Source organism: Sus scrofa, chromosome 8 (assembly GCF_000003025.6).
Source record: "Sus scrofa isolate TJ Tabasco breed Duroc chromosome 8, Sscrofa11.1, whole genome shotgun sequence".
NCBI lineage: Eukaryota > Metazoa > Chordata > Mammalia > Artiodactyla > Suidae > Sus > Sus scrofa.
This window is the reverse complement of record NC_010450.4, coordinates 10,887,448-10,906,161: the sequence shown is the minus strand read 5'-3', so window position 1 is coordinate 10,906,161 and position 18,714 is coordinate 10,887,448. Positions and strand designations below refer to the sequence as shown.

At 40.5% G+C, this 18,714-nt stretch overlaps 1 protein-coding gene across 1 annotated transcript in view; it reads right to left on the bottom strand.

Moving 5' to 3' along the window:
• CC2D2A (coiled-coil and C2 domain containing 2A) overlaps positions 7,973–18,714 on the bottom strand; it is a 118,984-nt gene continuing 108,242 nt past the window's right edge. Inside the window, 5 exon segments of the mRNA XM_003128860.6 lie at positions 7,973–8,316; positions 9,498–9,675; positions 10,461–10,519; positions 11,946–12,068; positions 17,010–17,144. Coding sequence (XP_003128908.4) covers positions 8,128–8,316; positions 9,498–9,675; positions 10,461–10,519; positions 11,946–12,068; positions 17,010–17,144 — 684 coding nt within the window. The 3' untranslated portion in view covers positions 7,973–8,127.

Below are 18,714 nucleotides of genomic sequence, written 5' to 3'. Positions count from 1 at the left end.
TTTTGTCTTTTTTCTTCATTTGAAACATGTTCCTCTGTTTCATCACTGACTAATTCTCTGTGTTTATTTCTATGTCTCTAGTAGGTCAGTTACATTTTTTGATCTTGGAGAAGTAGCCTTATGTTGGAACATCTAATGGGGCCCAGCATCACCCTCCCCTCTGCTCACTGCTGCTGTGTTTTCTAGGAGTGTTCTCTTTGTAGTTTGTGTGAGCCCTTCTGCTGCGGTGGGGCTGACCACTGTGTGAGTGCTGGGAGGTGGGGCTGGCCCTTGGCTCAGTTGGCTGTCAGGCCCTGCCTTGTGCAGTGGCTGCTGGTTCCCTGGTTGGTGGGGCTGAGTCCTGGTATGGCAAGGTGCATGTCCCAGGGCGTTCTGGGGCTGATGTTGGCCTACTGGTGTTTAGGGCTGAGTCTGAGGGTGCTGGCTGCAGTGGCTGTGGGTGCCTGGTGTTGGTAGTGGTGCACTGGTGTGCTGTATAGCCCCCTGTGCTGATAGACCAGAGGGAGGACTCCAAAATGGTACTTACCAGCAGCAGTGTCCTTGCGGTGGAATGAGCTCCCTCAAGTAGTGCCACCAGTGTTTTTGTCCCCGTCAAGTTTCCCGTTTGTCTCCTTCCTCTCCTGGAGGCTCTGCCAGATCAGCAAGTTGGTCTAACCCAGACTTCTTTCAGATCACTGCATCTGCACAGGGACTCGGAGAGAGGGAGATTTTGTGTGCACCCTTTCTGCGTGAGTCTGTTTCCTACAGCCCTCTGTCTCTCAGTATGTAAGCCCCACTGGCCTTCAAAACCAGACATTGCAGGGGCTTGTCTTCTAGGTGCAGGACTCCTGGCTGGACACCTGCTGTCGGCCTTTGACCTCTTGCTCCTTGGGGTGAGCCTCTGCAGTCAAGACTCTTTCCATGTGTGGGTCGCCTGCCTAGATGCATGGGTCTTTGCTATGTCTCTGACCTTCTTACCCATCTCATTGTGGTCCCTTTGTTATATCTTTAGTTGTGGAAAGTCTTTTTTTGGCTGGTCTTCAGATTGTTCTCACAGATGGTTGCTCTGTAAATAGTTGTAATTTTCCTGAGCCTGTGGGAGGAGGTGAGCTCTGGGTCTTCTTATTCCACAACCTTGGCCACACCTTTGTGGATAGTTAATGGTCAGTTAAACTACACACACACACACACACACACACACACACACACACACACACACACACACTTTGTTTATCTTGGGTTTTATGATTGATTTCATGAAATACTGAAACTTTATTTTTAGAATAAAAAGCAACAATTAAGTAAAATCCCTAGTGGTACCTGAGAAACATCAGGTGTTACATACTGGGTAGTGTCCTAAATGCTTTATATATACTTATTTTTAAAATGAATACACCAGTGAGATGAAGTCAGTAATATGATCATTCTGATCTTATATGTAGGGAAAATTAAATAACAGGTTAAGTAACTTGCTGATGGATTACTTGGCCAGTAAGTGGCAGAGCTAGTATTTCTCCAAAGCTCATGCTCTTAACTACTAAGCTGTCTATATTGCTATATTGGTAATGACTGTTGCGGATCAGGCCTTGAATTCTCCTTTGAAGAGTTCATAAGTATCAGAAGCATTTTAACACAATCATAATATAATCTAAATAAGAGAAAGGCATAAGGGAATAAAGCAAAAAGTGAAAGTTTTCCTTTGACTCGGTTCCTCCATCTTCATGTTTTGTTTTGAAGTGAGACCGTATTCCAGCTATATCAGTGATTCTCAACGAGAGGCAGTTTTTCCCATAGAAAACATTTGGCAGTGACTGGAAGCATTTTTGATTGTTACATCTTGGAAGAATGTGACTGGCAGCTATGCCAAGGATGATGCTAAATGTCCTACAAAGTCCTTTGCAACAAATAATTACTTGGCCTAGTAACAGTTCTGCTATTGAGAAATCCTGTTTTACGTTTTTTTTTTGTTTTTTTTTTTTGGAAAGGAGTCTGTTTTATTTATTTTATTTTTGCCATTTCTTGGGCCACTCCCACGGCATATGGAGGTTCCCAGGCTAGGGGTCTGATTGGAGCTGTAGCTGCCAGCCTACGCCAGAGCCACATACCAACGCGGGATCCGAGCTGTATTTGTGGCCTACATCACAGCTCATGGCAATGCAGGATCGTTAACCCACTGAGCAAGGGCAGGGATCGAATCCGCAACCTCAAGTTTCCCTGGTTGGATTCATTACCCACTGCACCACGACGGAAACTCCAGTATTTCTATTTTGTGTACATCTTTCTTTGTCAGCATGTATATTTAATCCCTTTTAATTACCTGACTTTGGCTTAGTCAGTTTGGGCTGCTGTAACAGAATACCATAGGCTGGATGGCTTAGACAACGAACATTTATTTTTTACAGTTCTAGAGGTTGGGAGTCCAGAGTCAAGGTGCTGGCAGATCTGTTGCCTTATGAGGACTCTTTCTAGTTTGTAAACAGCTGTCTTCTCATTGTATCCACACATGGCCCTGAGAAGTAAGGCCTGTCTCTCCTGTCTTCCTGACGGCTCCATCCTTATGATCTAATTACCTCCCTAATCAACCCTCTTTAAAAATTTTTAAAACTCGATTTTATATTTGTACAGCGATTATCACAACCTAGTTTTACAGCCCAAACCCCCCAGCCCATCCCTCCTCCCCACTGTCTCCTTTGGTAACCATAAGTTTTTCAAGGTCTGAGGGTTAGTGTCTATTCTGCAAAGAGGTTCATTCTGTCCTTTTTTTAGATTCCACATATGTGATAACATTTGATGTTGGTGTCTCACTGTCTGACTGACTTCACTTAGCATAATTTCTAGGTCCATCCATGTTCTGCAAATGCCATTATTTCTGTCCTTTTAGTGGCTGAGTAATATTCCATGGTCTATATGTACCAGATCTTCTTTATCCACTCCTCTGTCAATGCACATTTAGGTTGTTTCCCTGTCTTTGTTGTTGTACATAGTGTTGCAGTGAACCTTGGAGTACAGGTATCTTTTTTTTTTTTTTTGTCTTTTTAGGGCTGCATCCCCAGCATATGGAGGTTCCCAGGCCAGTGGTCGAATCAGAGCTACAGCTGCTGGCCTATACCACAAGCAATGCTGGATCAGAGCCTACACCACAGCTCACCAACACCAGATCATTAACCCACTGAGTGAGGCCAGGGACCAAACCCGAGACCTCATGAATACTAGTTGGGTTTGTTACCCACTGAGCCACGATGGGAACTCCACATGTATCTTTTTAAGTCCTGGTTTTCTCTGGATTGATGCCCAGGAATGGGATTGCTGGATTAAATGGTAATTCTGTTTTTAGTTTTTTCAGGAATCTCCATACTGTTTTCCATAGTGGTTGCACCAATTTACATTCCCAACAACAGTGTAAGAGGCTTCCCTTTTCTCCATACCCTCTCCAGCATTTATCGTTTGTAGACTTCTTGATGATGGCCATTCTGGCTGGTGTAAGGTGGTACCTCATAGTAGTTTTGACTTGCATTCTCTAATAATTAGTGATGTCAAACATCTTTTCATGTGTTTTTTGGCCATCTGTCTGTCTCCTTTGGATAATTGTCTGTTTAGATCTTCTGCTCATTTTTTGATGGGGTTGTTTGTTTTTTTTTGGTATTGAGCTGCAGGAGGTATTTATATCTTTTGGAGACTAATCCCTTGTCAGTCAATTCATTTGCAAATATTTTCTCCCATTCTGTGGGTTGTCTTTTCATTTTGTTTAGGGTTTCCTTTGCTGTGCAAAACTTTTAAGTTTATTTAGGTCCCATTTGTTTATTTTTGTTTTTGTTGTCATTATTCTAGGGGGTGGATCTGAGAAGATATTACTGTTGTTTATGTCAGAGAATGTTCAGCCTGTGTTTTCCTCTAAGTTTTATAGTATCTGTTTTTTTTTTTTTTTTTTTTTTGTCTTTTTTTTTTGCTATTTCTTTGGGCCGCTTCTGTGGCATATGGAGGTTCCCAGGCCAGGGGTCGAATCGGAGCTGTAGCCACCGGCCTACACCACAGCCACAGCAACGCAGGATCCGAGCTGCATCTGCAACCTACACCACAGCTCACGGCAACGCCGCCGGATCCTTAACCCACTGAGCAAGGGCAGGGACCGAACCTGCAACCTCATGGTTCCTAGTCGATTCGTTAACCACTGCGCAACGACAGGAACTCCCTATAGTATCTGTTTTTATATTTAGGTCTTTAATCCATTTTGGGTTTATTTTTGTGTATGGTGTTAGGAGGTGTTCTAATTTCTTTCTTTTGCATATAGCTGCCCAGTTTTCCCAGCACCACTTATTGAAGGGATTGTCTTTTCTCTATTGTATGTTCTTGCCTCCTTTGTTACAGGATTAGTTGTCTGTAGGTGTGTGGGTTTAATTCTGGGCTTTCTATCCTGTTCCTCTGATCAGTATTTCTGTGTTTGTGCCAGTTCCATATGGTTTTGATGACTGTAGCTTTGTAGTATAGTCTGAAGTCAGGGAGCCTGTCTCTTCTTGAGGGCTACATCTTTATGATATAATCACCTCCCATTAGTTGCTTCTCTTCTTAAAGAATAATTCAAGTATAGTTAATTTACAATATTGTGTTAGTTTCAAGTGTACAGCAAAGTGATTCGGATATGTGTGTGTGTGTATACACATACATACCTACACACACTTTCAGGTTCTTTTTCCATTTTGGGTTATTACAAGATATCAAATATAGTTCCCTGTGCTATATATAGTAGGTCCTTATTGTTCATCTCTTTTATATATAGAAGTGTGTATCTGTTAATCCCATACTCTTAATTTATCCCTCTTCCCCCCTTCCTCTCTGGTAGCCATAAGTTTGTTTTCTATGTCTGTTGACTGTTTTGTAAATAAGTTCATTTGTATTTTCAGATTCCACATATAAGTGATACCATATAATATTTGTCTTTGTCTTTGGCTTCATTTAGTATGATAATCTCTAGGTCCATCCATATTGCTGCAAATGGTGTTTCATTCTTTTTTTTATGGCTAAGTAGTATTCGTGTGTGTGTGTGTGTGTGTGTGTGTGTCATATCTTTCTTATCCATTTATTGATGGACATTTATATATCTTGGCAATTGTAAATAATGCAGCTGTGAACTTTGGGGTTCATGTATTTTTTTCCAATTAGTTTTCAGTCTATTCTGGATATATGCCCAGGGGTGGGATTACTGGATTATATGGTAACTTTTAGTGTTTGTTTTTTTTTTTTTAAGTTTTTTTAAGGAAACTCTGTACTGTTTCCCATAGTGGCCACACTGATTTATATTCCACAAAAAGGGTTCCTTTTTCTCCACATCCAGTAGACTGGTGTGAGGTGATTCCTCTTTGTAGTTTTGATTTACATTTCTCTAACAATTAGCGATGTTGAGCATCTTTTCATGTGTCTATTGGCCATTTATATCTTCTAGGGACAAGTGTCTATTTAGGTCTCCTGCCCATTTTTTGATGGGATTGTTTTGTTTTTGTTTGTTTGTTTGTTTGTTTATATTGAGTTGTATGAGCTATTTGTATGTTTTGAAAACACATCCCTTGTCAGTTTGCAAATATTTTCTCCTAGTCCATCGGTTGTCTTTTTGACTTGTGTATAGGTTTCCTTTGTTGTGCAAAAGCTTAGATGTTTGATTAGGTCCCATTTGTTTATTTTTTATTTTATTTCTTTTGCCTTGGGCAACTGATCTAAGAAAATTTTATTACAACATATCAGAGAATATGTTGCCTGTGTTCTCTTCTAGGAATTTTATGATGTCAGGTCTTATAATTAAAGTCTTTCAGCCATTTTGAATTTATTTTTATGTGTGGTGTGAGGGAGTGTTCAAACTTCATCAGCTTACATGTGGCTGTCCTGCTTTCCTAATACCACTTGCTAAGAAGACTATAACTTTTCTCCATTGTATGTTCTTGTTTTCTTTGTTGGAGAGCAACTGCCTGTAGATGTGTGGGTTTATTTCTGGGCTCTCTATTCTGTTCCATTGATCTATGTGTTTGTTTTGGTGCTAATACCATGCTTTTTTGATTACTCTAGCTTTGTTGTGTTGTTTGAAGTCTGGGAGGGTTATGCCTCCAGCTTTGTTCTTTTTCCTCAGGATTGCTTTTGCAATTCTGGGTCTTTTATGTTTCTGTATAAATTTTAGGATTATTTGTTCTAGTTCTATGAAAAATGTCATGAGTAATTTGATAGGAAGCACATTAAATCTGTAGATTGTTTTGGATAGTATGGCCATTTTAACAGTAATAATTCTTCCAGTCTAGGAGCATGGGATAGCTTTCCATTTTCTTGAATCATCTTACGTTTCTTATATCAGTGTTTTATAGGTTACAGCACTTAAGTCTTTCATCTCCTTGACTAGGTTTATTCCTAGGTATTTTTTAAATGTGATTTTAAACAGGATTTTTTTTAAAACTTTCTCTGATATTTCATTGTTAGTGTAAAGAAATGCAACATGGAGTTCCTGTTGTAGTGCCGTGGAAACAAATACAACTAGTATCCATGGTGATGTAGGTTTGATCCCTGACCTCGCTCGTGGTTTAAGGATCCAGTGTTGCTGTGAGCTGTGGTGTAGAGAGCAGATGTGGCTTGGTTCCTGCAGTGCTGTGGCTGTGGTGTAGGCTGACAGCTGTAGCTCCAAGTTAGTCCCTAGCCTGGGAACTTCGATATGCCGTGGGTGCGGCCCTTAAAAAAAAAAAAAAAAAGCAGCTGATATCCATATATTAATCATGCATCCTGCTACCATGTTAAATTCATTTATCAGTTCTCATAGTTTTTGTGTGGACCGTAGAGTTTTCTATATAGAGTATCATGTCATCTGTGTGTAAAGACACTCTACCTTTTCTCTTCCAATTTGGATGTTTTAATTTATTTTTGATTGCTATCAGTGGGACTTCCAATACCATTGGAATAGAAGTGGTTAGAGTGGGCATCCTTGTCTTGTTCTAGAATTTATCGTGAAGGCTTTCAGCTTTTCACTTTTGAGTATCATGTTGGCTATGGGTTTATTATAAATGGCTTTTATTATGTTGAGATGTGTTCCCTCTATACCCATTTTGCAAATGCTTCTTCCGCATCTCTTGAGATGATCATGTGGTTTTGTCTTGTCTTTTATTGATGCAGTGACGTTAATAGGTAATTAGGGTTTAACATATACAAATCTATCTCTTAATACCAATACATAGGGGATTATGGTTTCACCTTAGGAATTTTTGGGGGGACACAAACATTCAATCCATAGAAATGTCTTAATTTTTAAAACTACTTCCTTTTTGATGAATATTTATATTTTCCTCCAGAATAGTTTATTGCCTAAATTGGTGTATGTGTGTATCTGTGCGTGGGCATGTATGTACATGTGTGTGCCCACTCATTTTTTTTCTTTTACTCAGTGGATTTTATTACATTTATAGTTGTGCAACGATCATCACAACCCATTTTTACAGTATGTCCATTCCAAACCCCCAGCGCATCCCCCCCCACCCCTCAGCCTGTCTCCTTTGGAACCATAGGTTTTTCAAAGTCTGTGAGTCAGTGTCTGTTCTGCAAAGAAGTTCATTGTGTCCTTTTTACATTCCACATGTAAGGGACAGCATTTGATGTTGGTGTCTCACTGTCTGACTGCACTTAGCATGATAATTTCTAGGTCCATCCATGTTTCTGCAAATGCCGTTCTTTCTTTCCTTTTAATAGCTGAGTAATATTTCTTTGTGTATATATGTACCAGATCTTCTTTATCCACTCCTCTGTTGATAGACATTTAGGTTGTTTCCATGTCTTGGCTATTGTATACAGCGCTGCAGTGAACACTGGAATACACGTATCTTTTCGAGCCATGGGCCCAATCATTATTTTTATAGAATAAAATTTGTGTGTTTTACTGGGTCTTAAAAGTATGACTGATATCCTGTTATACTGGCAAAGGAGGAGAGCATTCCAAGTAGAAGAAGGTCAGAGAGGCAGAGACAAGGCAGATTACTAAATAAAAACATTTATTTTGTACATTTTGAAAATAATGATTTTATTTCATTATTTGTAAGTATTTTCTTCTCTCTGGTGGATCAGTTGCATTTTAAAATATTCTCATATCTTAACTGTCATTTTTACATGATAAAAAAATGTACAATGAAACAATTATCTGTTGCGTATAAGGGAGGCAACATAAATCCAAACAGACAAAACATTTTTGGGATATGGGTGGATGTATACAGCTAAAGCAAATTCAACATTGGGAGCATCAATATTATGTACCCCAGTACTGTACACAGCTTCGATTAAAGGCTTCACTTCAGAGTATGGCATGTGAAGGGGAAATCCAGAGAACTGAAGGAAAACAAAACAACCAACATCTTTAGTCATCAGTGACTGTGAGGTTTTCCCTGTATTTTTTCCCTAGGTAAATATGTGCAGTTCTTAATCTTTTTAATAGGAAGTCTTAGGATCTCAAAGTCATTTCTGTAGTTTTGTTTTTCTGTTCAGCTTTATATTAACAATACAGAAAATGGAGAGGGGCTAAGTGTCTTTTTTGTTTTAATTGTGGGCATACTGACTTGGCCCTTAAGACATGTTAGTCACCCAGCCAGCCTCCGCTGTTCCCTCCCATCTTCATAATAGCCTCGAGTTGGCACTTCCAGCGACCTAGGTTAGGTTAATCAATGCATTCTCTGCCCCTGGCCTCAGTGTTGAACTACAAGAAAGAGCATATGATCTAGAAAACTTGCAGGGAATAATGGCAAGCAGCTTGTTCTCTCCAGCTCTGTGAGTCCTGCCAAGAAACCACTGCAGCCATTTCCTACCACAAGAAGAGCCAGCCTGCAGGTGCTGCGTCACATAGCGGAGGACTGAGCAGGAAGACCTGCAGACATGCTACTCACCCCTCACTTGACCCGAATAAACCCAGAAGTTCTTACTGCTCAAGCGTGTTTAAACTAAGTTTTCTGTCATTTGAATTCAAAACATCCCAGCTGAAAACCTAGCCTTAGAAGTTAAAGGACAAGTTTTAGTCAGTGAATAGAATTAAATGTCCAACTCAATTTTTATACCGTTTAGCCAGTGAGGCTCACAGTCTGACACTGCTTCTAGGTGTTTGTATGCAGCTATAGGATGTGAATACAGCACTACCAAATCGAGAATTTTTCTTAGCATTGAAAAGCAATTCGTATAAAAGTCATATCCTTAAAAAGAAATCTAATCTAGAATGGTTGGTTTCACATTTATGTTCAACTGAGTCTCGTGATTTATCCAGATAGTTTCGTTTTCTTTATCCTCCTGCAATGTTGTAAAAGTTTTATTTTTCTTCGGATCCTCCTACCAGAAAATGGTGGTATTTCTGTCTTATAGAGGCATTTTGCTATCTGATGTTAGGCTCATTATTGAGATTTGAACTTTTAATCACATTTTTGTTCTATGCTGCTTCATCTACGCACTTTGGGGACCAAGGAGGGCATTCTGAATCCAAAAACTCATTACCGAGCAATTTCCAATTTGAAATGGGAGCTGCTTACCCTGTAGTCTCCCAGCTGTCTGAGCAGTTCTGCCCTGTGGTCGTCTTCCACGTCTTCGCCCTGGTTTCTTTCTAACAGAGGCAGGAAGTGACGCAGCGTGGAGGTACAGTATCTGTTCCACCGAGTCAGATGGCGTGGCCTCCAGTCCATGATTTTTTCTTTCAGTATTTTTTCAATCCTGTTCATAAACAACAAACTCCCATTTTTTGGTGACTTGACTTTTCCTTTGTAAACAAAAATAGTATTCTGAAACTATTAGAAGAAAACAAGATCTTTTTCAGAAATTAGTTATTCTCAGGATCCCAAATAAGGCTTTATTTGAAATTTGCGGTTGAGAGTAAATTGGTGTCTTTTAGTAATAATACTTTAAAAGGGTTACACTTAGTGGGGTGCACGGTAACATGCTACTCTTTACATGGCTTGAGCAGCAGTAAGGGCTCACAGGCTTTGATGTGGGAAAGATCTGGCTGGGCTCAGAAGCCCCGTCTTAACACTTGGTAAGTCTGTGGGCCTCTCTGAGCCTCAGTTTCCACACTTGTGGAACTGGGAAAATAAGTTCTGTTTGAGGCTCGAATAGGCTCTTACCAGCTTTCTACACGCGTTAGCTTTATAGAGTCACTGAAGTTCACTGAACCACTAATTGGACGAAAGAGATGCATATTTTTAAGCTGAGGATTAACTACTGTCTGAACAAGACCTGTAAATAACATGATGTTGAACTCTAATCTGAGGTAAAGTTTTTGGAGAACTGCCTATTGTTGCTGGATTTCACTGCTCAGTCTCACTACCATGCGGATGCTAAAGCTTCTTTTGAGCCTTGGGATATTGAGATCACATCTGCACTTGGTATCTACAAACATGAGTTAACATTTAACTGCCCAAGTTCCTTCACATTCATCCCAGCTGAGAACTGGTGTTAACCCTCTCAGTGACAGATTGCATGTGGATTATGGATCTCATGACCTGTCTTGCAGTTCAGCTGCAGCCACTTTGTCTGTCCGCTGGTAAATTAGCTCTTCTGGCTATAAAAGAAAAAAACAGTTCAGAGTCTACAGATCAGTTACCCTGACTTTCAATAGCTGTACATCTATTTTTTTTAAAAAAAAAATGATGAACTCAGGCATTCAGTTAGATACAGAGAATAATATAACAGATGCCAGTGTACCCATGACCTACTTTAAGCATCACAAAAAAATTATAGTTCTATGTAGTTCTTTCTCAGCTTTATTCCCCTTTTTTCTCCTCGCAGAAGTAACCACACCCTGACTTTGTTTTTTTAGCCCTCCTTCATTCATTATATATTGAAGATTTACTGTGTGCCAGGCACTTTTACAGGTAAAGGGGATCTAGCTTTGAATAAAATCCCTGCCCTCATGGTGTTTACATTGCAGTCAGTGGAGATAGGTAAATTAGTGAGCTGTGTTTATGATTTCGCTACAGAAGTATGTACCGATATACAATATATTGTGTTGTTTTGCATGTTATTTAGGCTTTATGTAATAACTTTATATTGTGAATATGCAGTTTTTCTCCTTAACATTATAGAGGAAATAGCAAATACATATTTTAATGTGCTTCCTAAGATTAATTAATACTGATTCATTCACGTAACTACTATAAAATATTCCACTGTGTACCATGATTTATCCCGTATGTCATTACACTTCTTAGGCTTTTGCAAACAATGCTCCTGTGAAAATGCTTATGTTTCCTTGTATACATGGGTGAATTTCTCTAGGGTGATTTTCTTAAAACTGCTTTTGGAAAGATCTGATCCACAGTAAAAAATTTATATTACACACGTAATACAATTTATATTACACAGTATTTATTATTCTGTCATTCTGTCTGTCTATACCCAGCTATCAGAGTTTTCGTAAACAATTTCATGCTTACTGTTTATAATCTACTGCTGTCCAGGACCTCTGAATTAATGTGAAGAAGTCCCTCCTGGGAAGTTCCTGTGTGTGGCACGGCTGGTTAAGGAGCTGGGGTTGCCGCAGCTGTGGCAAGGGTTTGATTCCTGGCCTGGGAACTTCCAAATGCCACAAGTTTGCCCCCCCCCCCCCCCCAAAAAAAGAGAGAGCCCTTCCTGGACCATGTCCCGAAGTTTGATTTCATGTTTCAACAGCAAATGAGGAAACTAGTAAACTGAGACTAGCATGTAAAAAATTCAGTGGAATACATTTTATGATTTTTTTAGGTCATGAGACTGTATCAAAACTTACTCTTGCACATACGTGTGTACTGATGTTTGTTTCCCATGTGTTGTTCACAATGTGATCGTCTGTTTCTTATCACAAGTTGGGCTTAACTTAGTTTGAAAATCAAATATTCCAGACTAAATATCTAGGGGTGGAATTCAGGGTCAAAAAGTATCTGGCTAACCAATATCATGATGTAAAATTCCTCACTTTTTATGTACATTTGTTAATAAAAACACTATACCTGAACACTGGAAAGGCCAGGATATGGAAGGCTTCTTGAAAAGAAAGATTTCCATAGCTTGGGCTTGGTGACATCAAAATTAATCCTCAGTGGGGAATCATATCGTTGAATATTAAACCAAATCTAAAAAAAGACAAGATTACTTGACTGTGTATGGTAGCAGATGTATGTGTATTTTATACACGTGAGCATGTATACATAGAGCAGCAGCAGAGTGAGACAGCAAGGGAACATGTAGCTTGCACATTTGCTGTCATATTTTGACTTGTAAAACCAATAAACATTTTACAATCAATGAACATAGAGTTTCATGGGCTATTTTTTCATATTTTCTATACCTGCAGTTGAGGTGCACCTTACTATTAAATGTAGGCTGATAAAATAAGGTTTCTTTCCTGGCGGTGAGAAATTTAGAATTCTTTCATAAGAAGACAGACAGAGCTGCTCCTTTCTTGGGCTAGCCTCTCCTAGCCCTGCTCTTCCCAGCCTCCCAGCAGTGCTGTTTGCTTCCACAGCACCTCATAACCTCTGAGAGGGCACCCACCTTGTTGAGGCCCTGTAGATACTCATTATGGAACCAGGCCATTGGCATGCGAATTCTGGCTCCAGCATTTACTCCCTGTGTGACTTTGGACAGTTTAGTTACTGCGTGCCTCTGTTTCCTCCTGTATAAAAGGAGGATAATAGTACTGGGTAAATCTCTCCATTCAACATAATCATCAAGTACCTTATATTGAGGCTCAGTTCTAATCACTGGGATAAAATGGTGAATGAAATGGAGTTTCTGCCTGCATGCAGTAGCTAATGAGAAGACAGTGCAAACAAAGAAACACATGGAGTGTCAGATGTGTTTGTTCTCACGAGCCCCAACTCTTCACCCCTTTCTACTCACAGCCTTTGCTGTTACTTGGTAGTTGCTCCCACTAAAAGGGCAAAATGCATCCCCTTGCCTTCTGACTTTGGTCAGTAGGCTGGGTGAAAGTGTGAGACTTCTGTGTCCAAGCTTAAGAAGCCCCGTGTGTTCCTGCTTGTCCTTTTGTATCTCTGCCATTGTCATTGCCCCAACTCCCAGAATGAAAATGCAAGAAGCAGAGCAGCTGTACCAGCCTGGGTCAGCAGAACCATCCCCGCTGACCCACCGATCCATGAGAATAACTGAAGCCAGTTAGTTTGGGGGTGAGTTTTTATGGTATTTTGTGGTGGCAATAGCTAAACTTACAAGGGCTATGAAGAAACGTGTGCAGGAAGAGGTGGAATTGTGGGGTAGGCAGACACATTTTTACTGGAAAGATGGCATGAAGAAGTGAAGGAGAAAGTAGTGAAGATATCTGATAAGGGCAAGGGGCATCTATGCAGAAAGAGAAAGTGTGTTTGAAGAACAGCAAGGAAGATAAAGTGGCTTTGGAGGAATGAGCAAATTAGAGCAAGAAAAGATGGGAAGATGATGGAGGCACGGCAGCTGTCACATCACAGAAGGCCTTGCAGGCCATTTCAAAGATTTTAGGCTTTAACTTTTGAGTGAGCCAAGAAGCCACTGGAGTATTTTAAGCAGAGGAGGGACATAACGTACTTTTCTATTTTCACAGCTTTAAGAAGGCAGTTTTGGCTGTAGAGTAGGGAATGTGCAGAAAAGTAGTGGGAAACAGCACTGGAAAAAAAGCTGAAGTCAGATTATATAGGGCTTTCAGATCCAAGGTGAGAAGCGTATTCTTGAATCTGTACAGTGAGGGACCCTCAGTACTTTTCAAACTATCAAATGATGAAAGCTGAACATTCAGAAACAATAAGGTATCAAAATACCAAATAATGGACTGAATTGGAGGCAAATTATTTATTTGGCTCTTAAGAAAGGTAGGATGAAACAGTAATGGCATTACTTGGAAAACAGAAGAGTTAGAATCTATATGATTTGGTATCTATTAATAGGATCGAAATGGGGGAAGTACGGGAGGCAGGAAATCAAGGACAATTCTGGGGTTTGAATCTGGGTAATTGGCATCCATAGAAATAGGAAGCCCAGGAGGAGGAGCTGTTTCCAGGGACAAAGGAGACATGATTTGATTCATGGATGTTCTGAGTTTGAGATACTGATAAAGCAACAGGGTGTCCAGCAAGCAGCTGAAAATTCAGGACCCCAAAATTCTAGGGCTAGGTGACAGAATTATGAGTTCTTTGCTAGGATAAACAAGATAGAACAAGAAAGGTAAATACAGAATTTTCAGGAAAGACTTTTTTTTTTTTTTTTTTTTTTTGCTTTTTAGGGCTGCACCCGCTGCACATGGAGTTTCCAGCTAGGGTTTGACTTGGAGCCACAGGTGCCGGCCTATGCCACAGCCACAGCAATGCCAGATCCAAGCCACATCTGTGAACTACACCACAGCTCATGGCAACGCCAAGATCCTTAACCTGCTGAGGAAGGCAGGGGATTGAACCTGCGTCCTCATGGATACTAGGTGGATTCATTTCTGCTGTGCCACGGATGGGAACTCCCAGGAAAGTCCACTTTTAAGCTGTGGGAAGAAGAGTCAGTGAAAGAAGCCTAAGAAGCTCCTGCCGACAAGTCAAAACCAACAGGCCTTTATCAGTAAACCAAGGAGGGGAAAGTGTTTTTTTCATGAAGAGGTGATCGGTCGTGTCACATGCCATGAAAAGGAGAGGAGAGTGAGGCATGGGAGCAAAGTACTGGATTTATTTATCCATTTGCAAGACAGTGGTACTTTCCAAATTTATTCCCCTAGAGTGGTCAGGGAAGAGGACTAGATTACAGGCGGTTAATCTAGTGAGAAAGTGGAAGCAGGGGATATAATTAGTGTTTAAAGAATTTGGAAGGAAAGGAAGGAGTGGCAGTGGTAGTTTAGGGTGTCCCCAGGTTGGGAGAAGCACATGGGAATTGTTGGACTTCTGAGCCTATCCATCGGGAGAGAAGGAAAACAGCGCGGCAGGCTGGGACAATGCGTGGAGCCAAGTGTTGGAGAAGGAGAGGAACAAATGTGGCTGCAAAGGGGAGTGAAGAGAGAGGCTGAGGATTCAAAGACATGCTGTGATGGAACAGGGGCCGCTGAGGTTCCAGAGTCCCAGGCCAGCAGAGCGCACCTGAGGCCCTCTACTGAGGGGACCGAGGCTCAGAGCAGGTTCAGAACAGCTGCTCTGGGGGATGGGCGGCATCACGGCCTCTGCCACCCGTCTTGTTAGAAGAGGGGAAAAGGGGTCTTTCTTCCTCGAAAAACTTGGGCTGTATGGGAAATAGTTAACCATACAGGAATTGTTTTAAGAAGTAATAATTTTAACAGACAGCAGAGTTCTTTAAAGGCTTTTCTTTTTTTTTTCTTTCTTTCTTTCTTTTTTTTGTCTTTTTGCCTTTTCTAGGACCGCTCCTGTGGCATATGGAGGTTCCCAGGCTAGGGGTCTAATCGGAGCTATAGCCACCAGCCTACACCAGAGCCACAGCAACACCAGATCCAAGCCACGTCTGTTACCTACACCACAGCTCACCGCAACGCCGGATGCTTCCCCACTGAGTGAGGCCAGGGATTGAACCTGCAACCTCATGGTTCCTAGTCAGATTCATTAACCACTGAGCCACAACGGGAATTCCTAAAGGCTTTTCAATGTCTGTTGACTAGTTACCAATTATGCCTTGTTACCAATATGACCTTAGAATGGCTCTCTACATGTAGATGGAGCTTAGTAGGTCATTTAGGATTATAATAATGCTTTTAAAAATAACAGGAGTTGCCACTGTGGCTCAGCAGGTTAAGAACCTGACATTGTCTCCGTGAAGATGTGGGTTGGCTCCCCTGGCCTCACGCAGTCAGTTAGGGACCTTGCATTGCTGAAATTTGTGGCGAGGGTTATAGATGGGGTTCGGATACGGGTGTTCCTGTGGCTGTGGTGTAGACTGCACCTGCAGCTCCAGTTTGACTCCTTGCCTGGGAATTTATGCCTTAAGAAGAAAAAACAACAACAACAACAACAACATTTGAATGGTGTGCTACACTGCTCTTTTCATACCTGTAATTAATAACAGTTACCATATGCTGAATGCCTATGAAAGATAAGTACTTTGTTGGGTGCTTGGCACATATTATCTCTAATTTTAGCAGTAACGCTGAATAGCAGCCCAGGGGTCTTAAAGTAGGGTGCACATTATAGGGATATGAGAAGAAATATTAGATCTTCTAATGATTTCTTTTGAAGAGTTACTTCTGTGTGTCATGTAAATAATACATTGATACATAAGTAAATACATGTAATTTATAAATAAAAAATATGTATATATTGAGGATGCATGCTCAAATGATTGTTCTGACAGATACATAAAGTTCAGAGCCCACAAAGGTAGGTAATGGTTATAAAAACAGTCACAGCCAATGCAGGGTTGTTACTGTATGTTAGTTGCTTTACATTTACTGTCTCATTTACTCCTCGTAACTATAAAGGAATTACTGCCAAATACCTTTATTTTATTAATGAAGAAGCTGACACTGTACAAGAGTGAGAAACTTCCCTAAGCTTACCCAACTAGTAAATGATGAAGCTGGAGTTTAAACTCAGGCAGTCTGATCCCATAACGCATGTTTTAGCCAGTGCCTTACACAGTATCCTTTGTAATTAAATGACCCCCCTCCCCAAACTGGGTGCAACCAGAATCACTAATGGTACCTGGGAATCCCTTAAAGGGAAAAAGGGAAAGAAAGGAAGAAAGTTTAAGGAATTATCAGGTGATAACGTGCTGCATACCGTTCTCAAAACACTAGGAGTTGAGCATTATAAACTCTTACTTTGGAAGGGAAAACAGGACAGAGCCAGGATGCAAACTCAGGTCTTCTGAGTCAAAAATCCCACATTCTCTCTTTAACCTAGAGCATCTTGCAGAGCAGGTGGCTGATTCAACCGAAAGTTTTTATTTAGGACAGTTCTGCTACTGTGCTTCACTCTACATTTCTTAGTTTGTTATATGTATATGTTCACATTTTTTGAAACAAAATATTAAAAGCAGTCGTGGTTCAATTAAAAAACAAAAGCAATAACCAACCGTATTTAAGAGGAAATGGTAATACTTACATTATCGGGACCTATTAAACAGCCCACACTTTTTAAGGGGCAGAATGTATCAAATTGTCCATAAAAATGTCCACTGCAAGGATTCCATATTAAATAGTGACTTTGCTCCTGAGTAAGCACATAGGCGGTTGGACCCTGAAGGAAAACAGCCATGAAACCAGTTTCTGATTAATTATGCAATTAGGGTTGTGAGTAGTTTACAGACAGTTCATTATTTCAGTTGCACCCCTAATTTCTAAAACTCCTGGCTAATGGTGAAAATGAGTTTGAAGTTCTGGATTGTGCTGAATTAGGAAATTTATTTTTGCAACATTCTCGCATCTGCAGCTAATGCAGCATAGTGACCCAATAGGGATGGTGGTCATGTTAGTCAGCCAACAACACATCTTTTTAAAAAATAACTTAAATGAGATATGTTGGGGTTTTTTTCAGTTCTATGAAGATATTATTGACATCCAGCGCTGTATAAGTTTAAGGCGTACAGCGTAATGATCTGACTCATGTACATCAGGAAACGATGACCTCAATAGGTTTGGGGAAGATCCATCATCTCATACAGATACAACATTAAAGAAATAGGAAAACACTTTTTGTCTTGTGATGAGAACTCTTACACTCTTAACAGCTTCCATCTGTAACATCTAGCAGTGTTAATTACCTTTATTCTGTTGTATACTGTGTCCCTAGAACCTACTGATCTTATAACTGGAGGTCTGACGCCCTTCATCTAATTCCCTCTCTCCTCTTCTCCTGCCTCTGCTCTGAGTTTGTCTCCTTGTTGCTGAAGTATAATTGACCTACAGCGCTATGTCAGTTCCTGCTGAGCAACATAGGGGTTGGATATTTCTCTATATTTCAAAACAATTATCATGACAGATCTAGTTGTCATCTGTTACCAGGCAAAGATACTACAAAATCACTGACTCTATTCCCCACACAGTACATGTCACATTTCATACCTATAACTCATTTATTTTTGGCTGTATCTATGGCTCTGTTTCTGCTTTGTCATGTTTGTTCATTTGGGTTTTTTTTTTTTTTTTTTTTTTCTTTTCTAGGGCCACACCCATGGCATATGGAAGTTCCCAGGTTAGGGGTCTAATCGGAGCTGTAGCTGCTGGCCTACATCACAGCCACAGCAACGTGGGATTCGAGCCGCATCTACAACCTACACCATAGCTCACAGCAACGCTGGATCCTTAACCCACTGAGCGAGGCCAGGGATCGAACCTGCAACCTCGTGGTTCCTAGATTCGTTAACCAGCCATGTCGGGAACTCCTCATTTGTGTTTTGGATTCCACATACAACATGTGTCTTTCTCTGACTTATTTCACTTGGGATAATACCCTCTAGGCCTATCCATGTTGGTGCAAATGGCAAAGTATCTTAAGATTGGCTGAGGAATGATTACTGATGGAAATAAGCAGTCACTGCATTTTCTTTTTAGAGTCGGTAGGATTGCCTTGTACGTATTTGGAAGGTTGATTATGTCTGAATACTACCTCTAATTCAGTAATTAATATTTGATATGTGTTTATAAATACGTAAATGCACAGAACACAATTTGAAAGGATACATACTAAGGTCTTGACAGTGAGTACACCAAGGAGGGTGGGACTGGGAGCTAGAGCCTGAAGGGGGACTTGAGCTTTTTGTTCAGAATATGTGTATTGTTGGAGTCTCTTTTTATAGTGAGCACTTCTT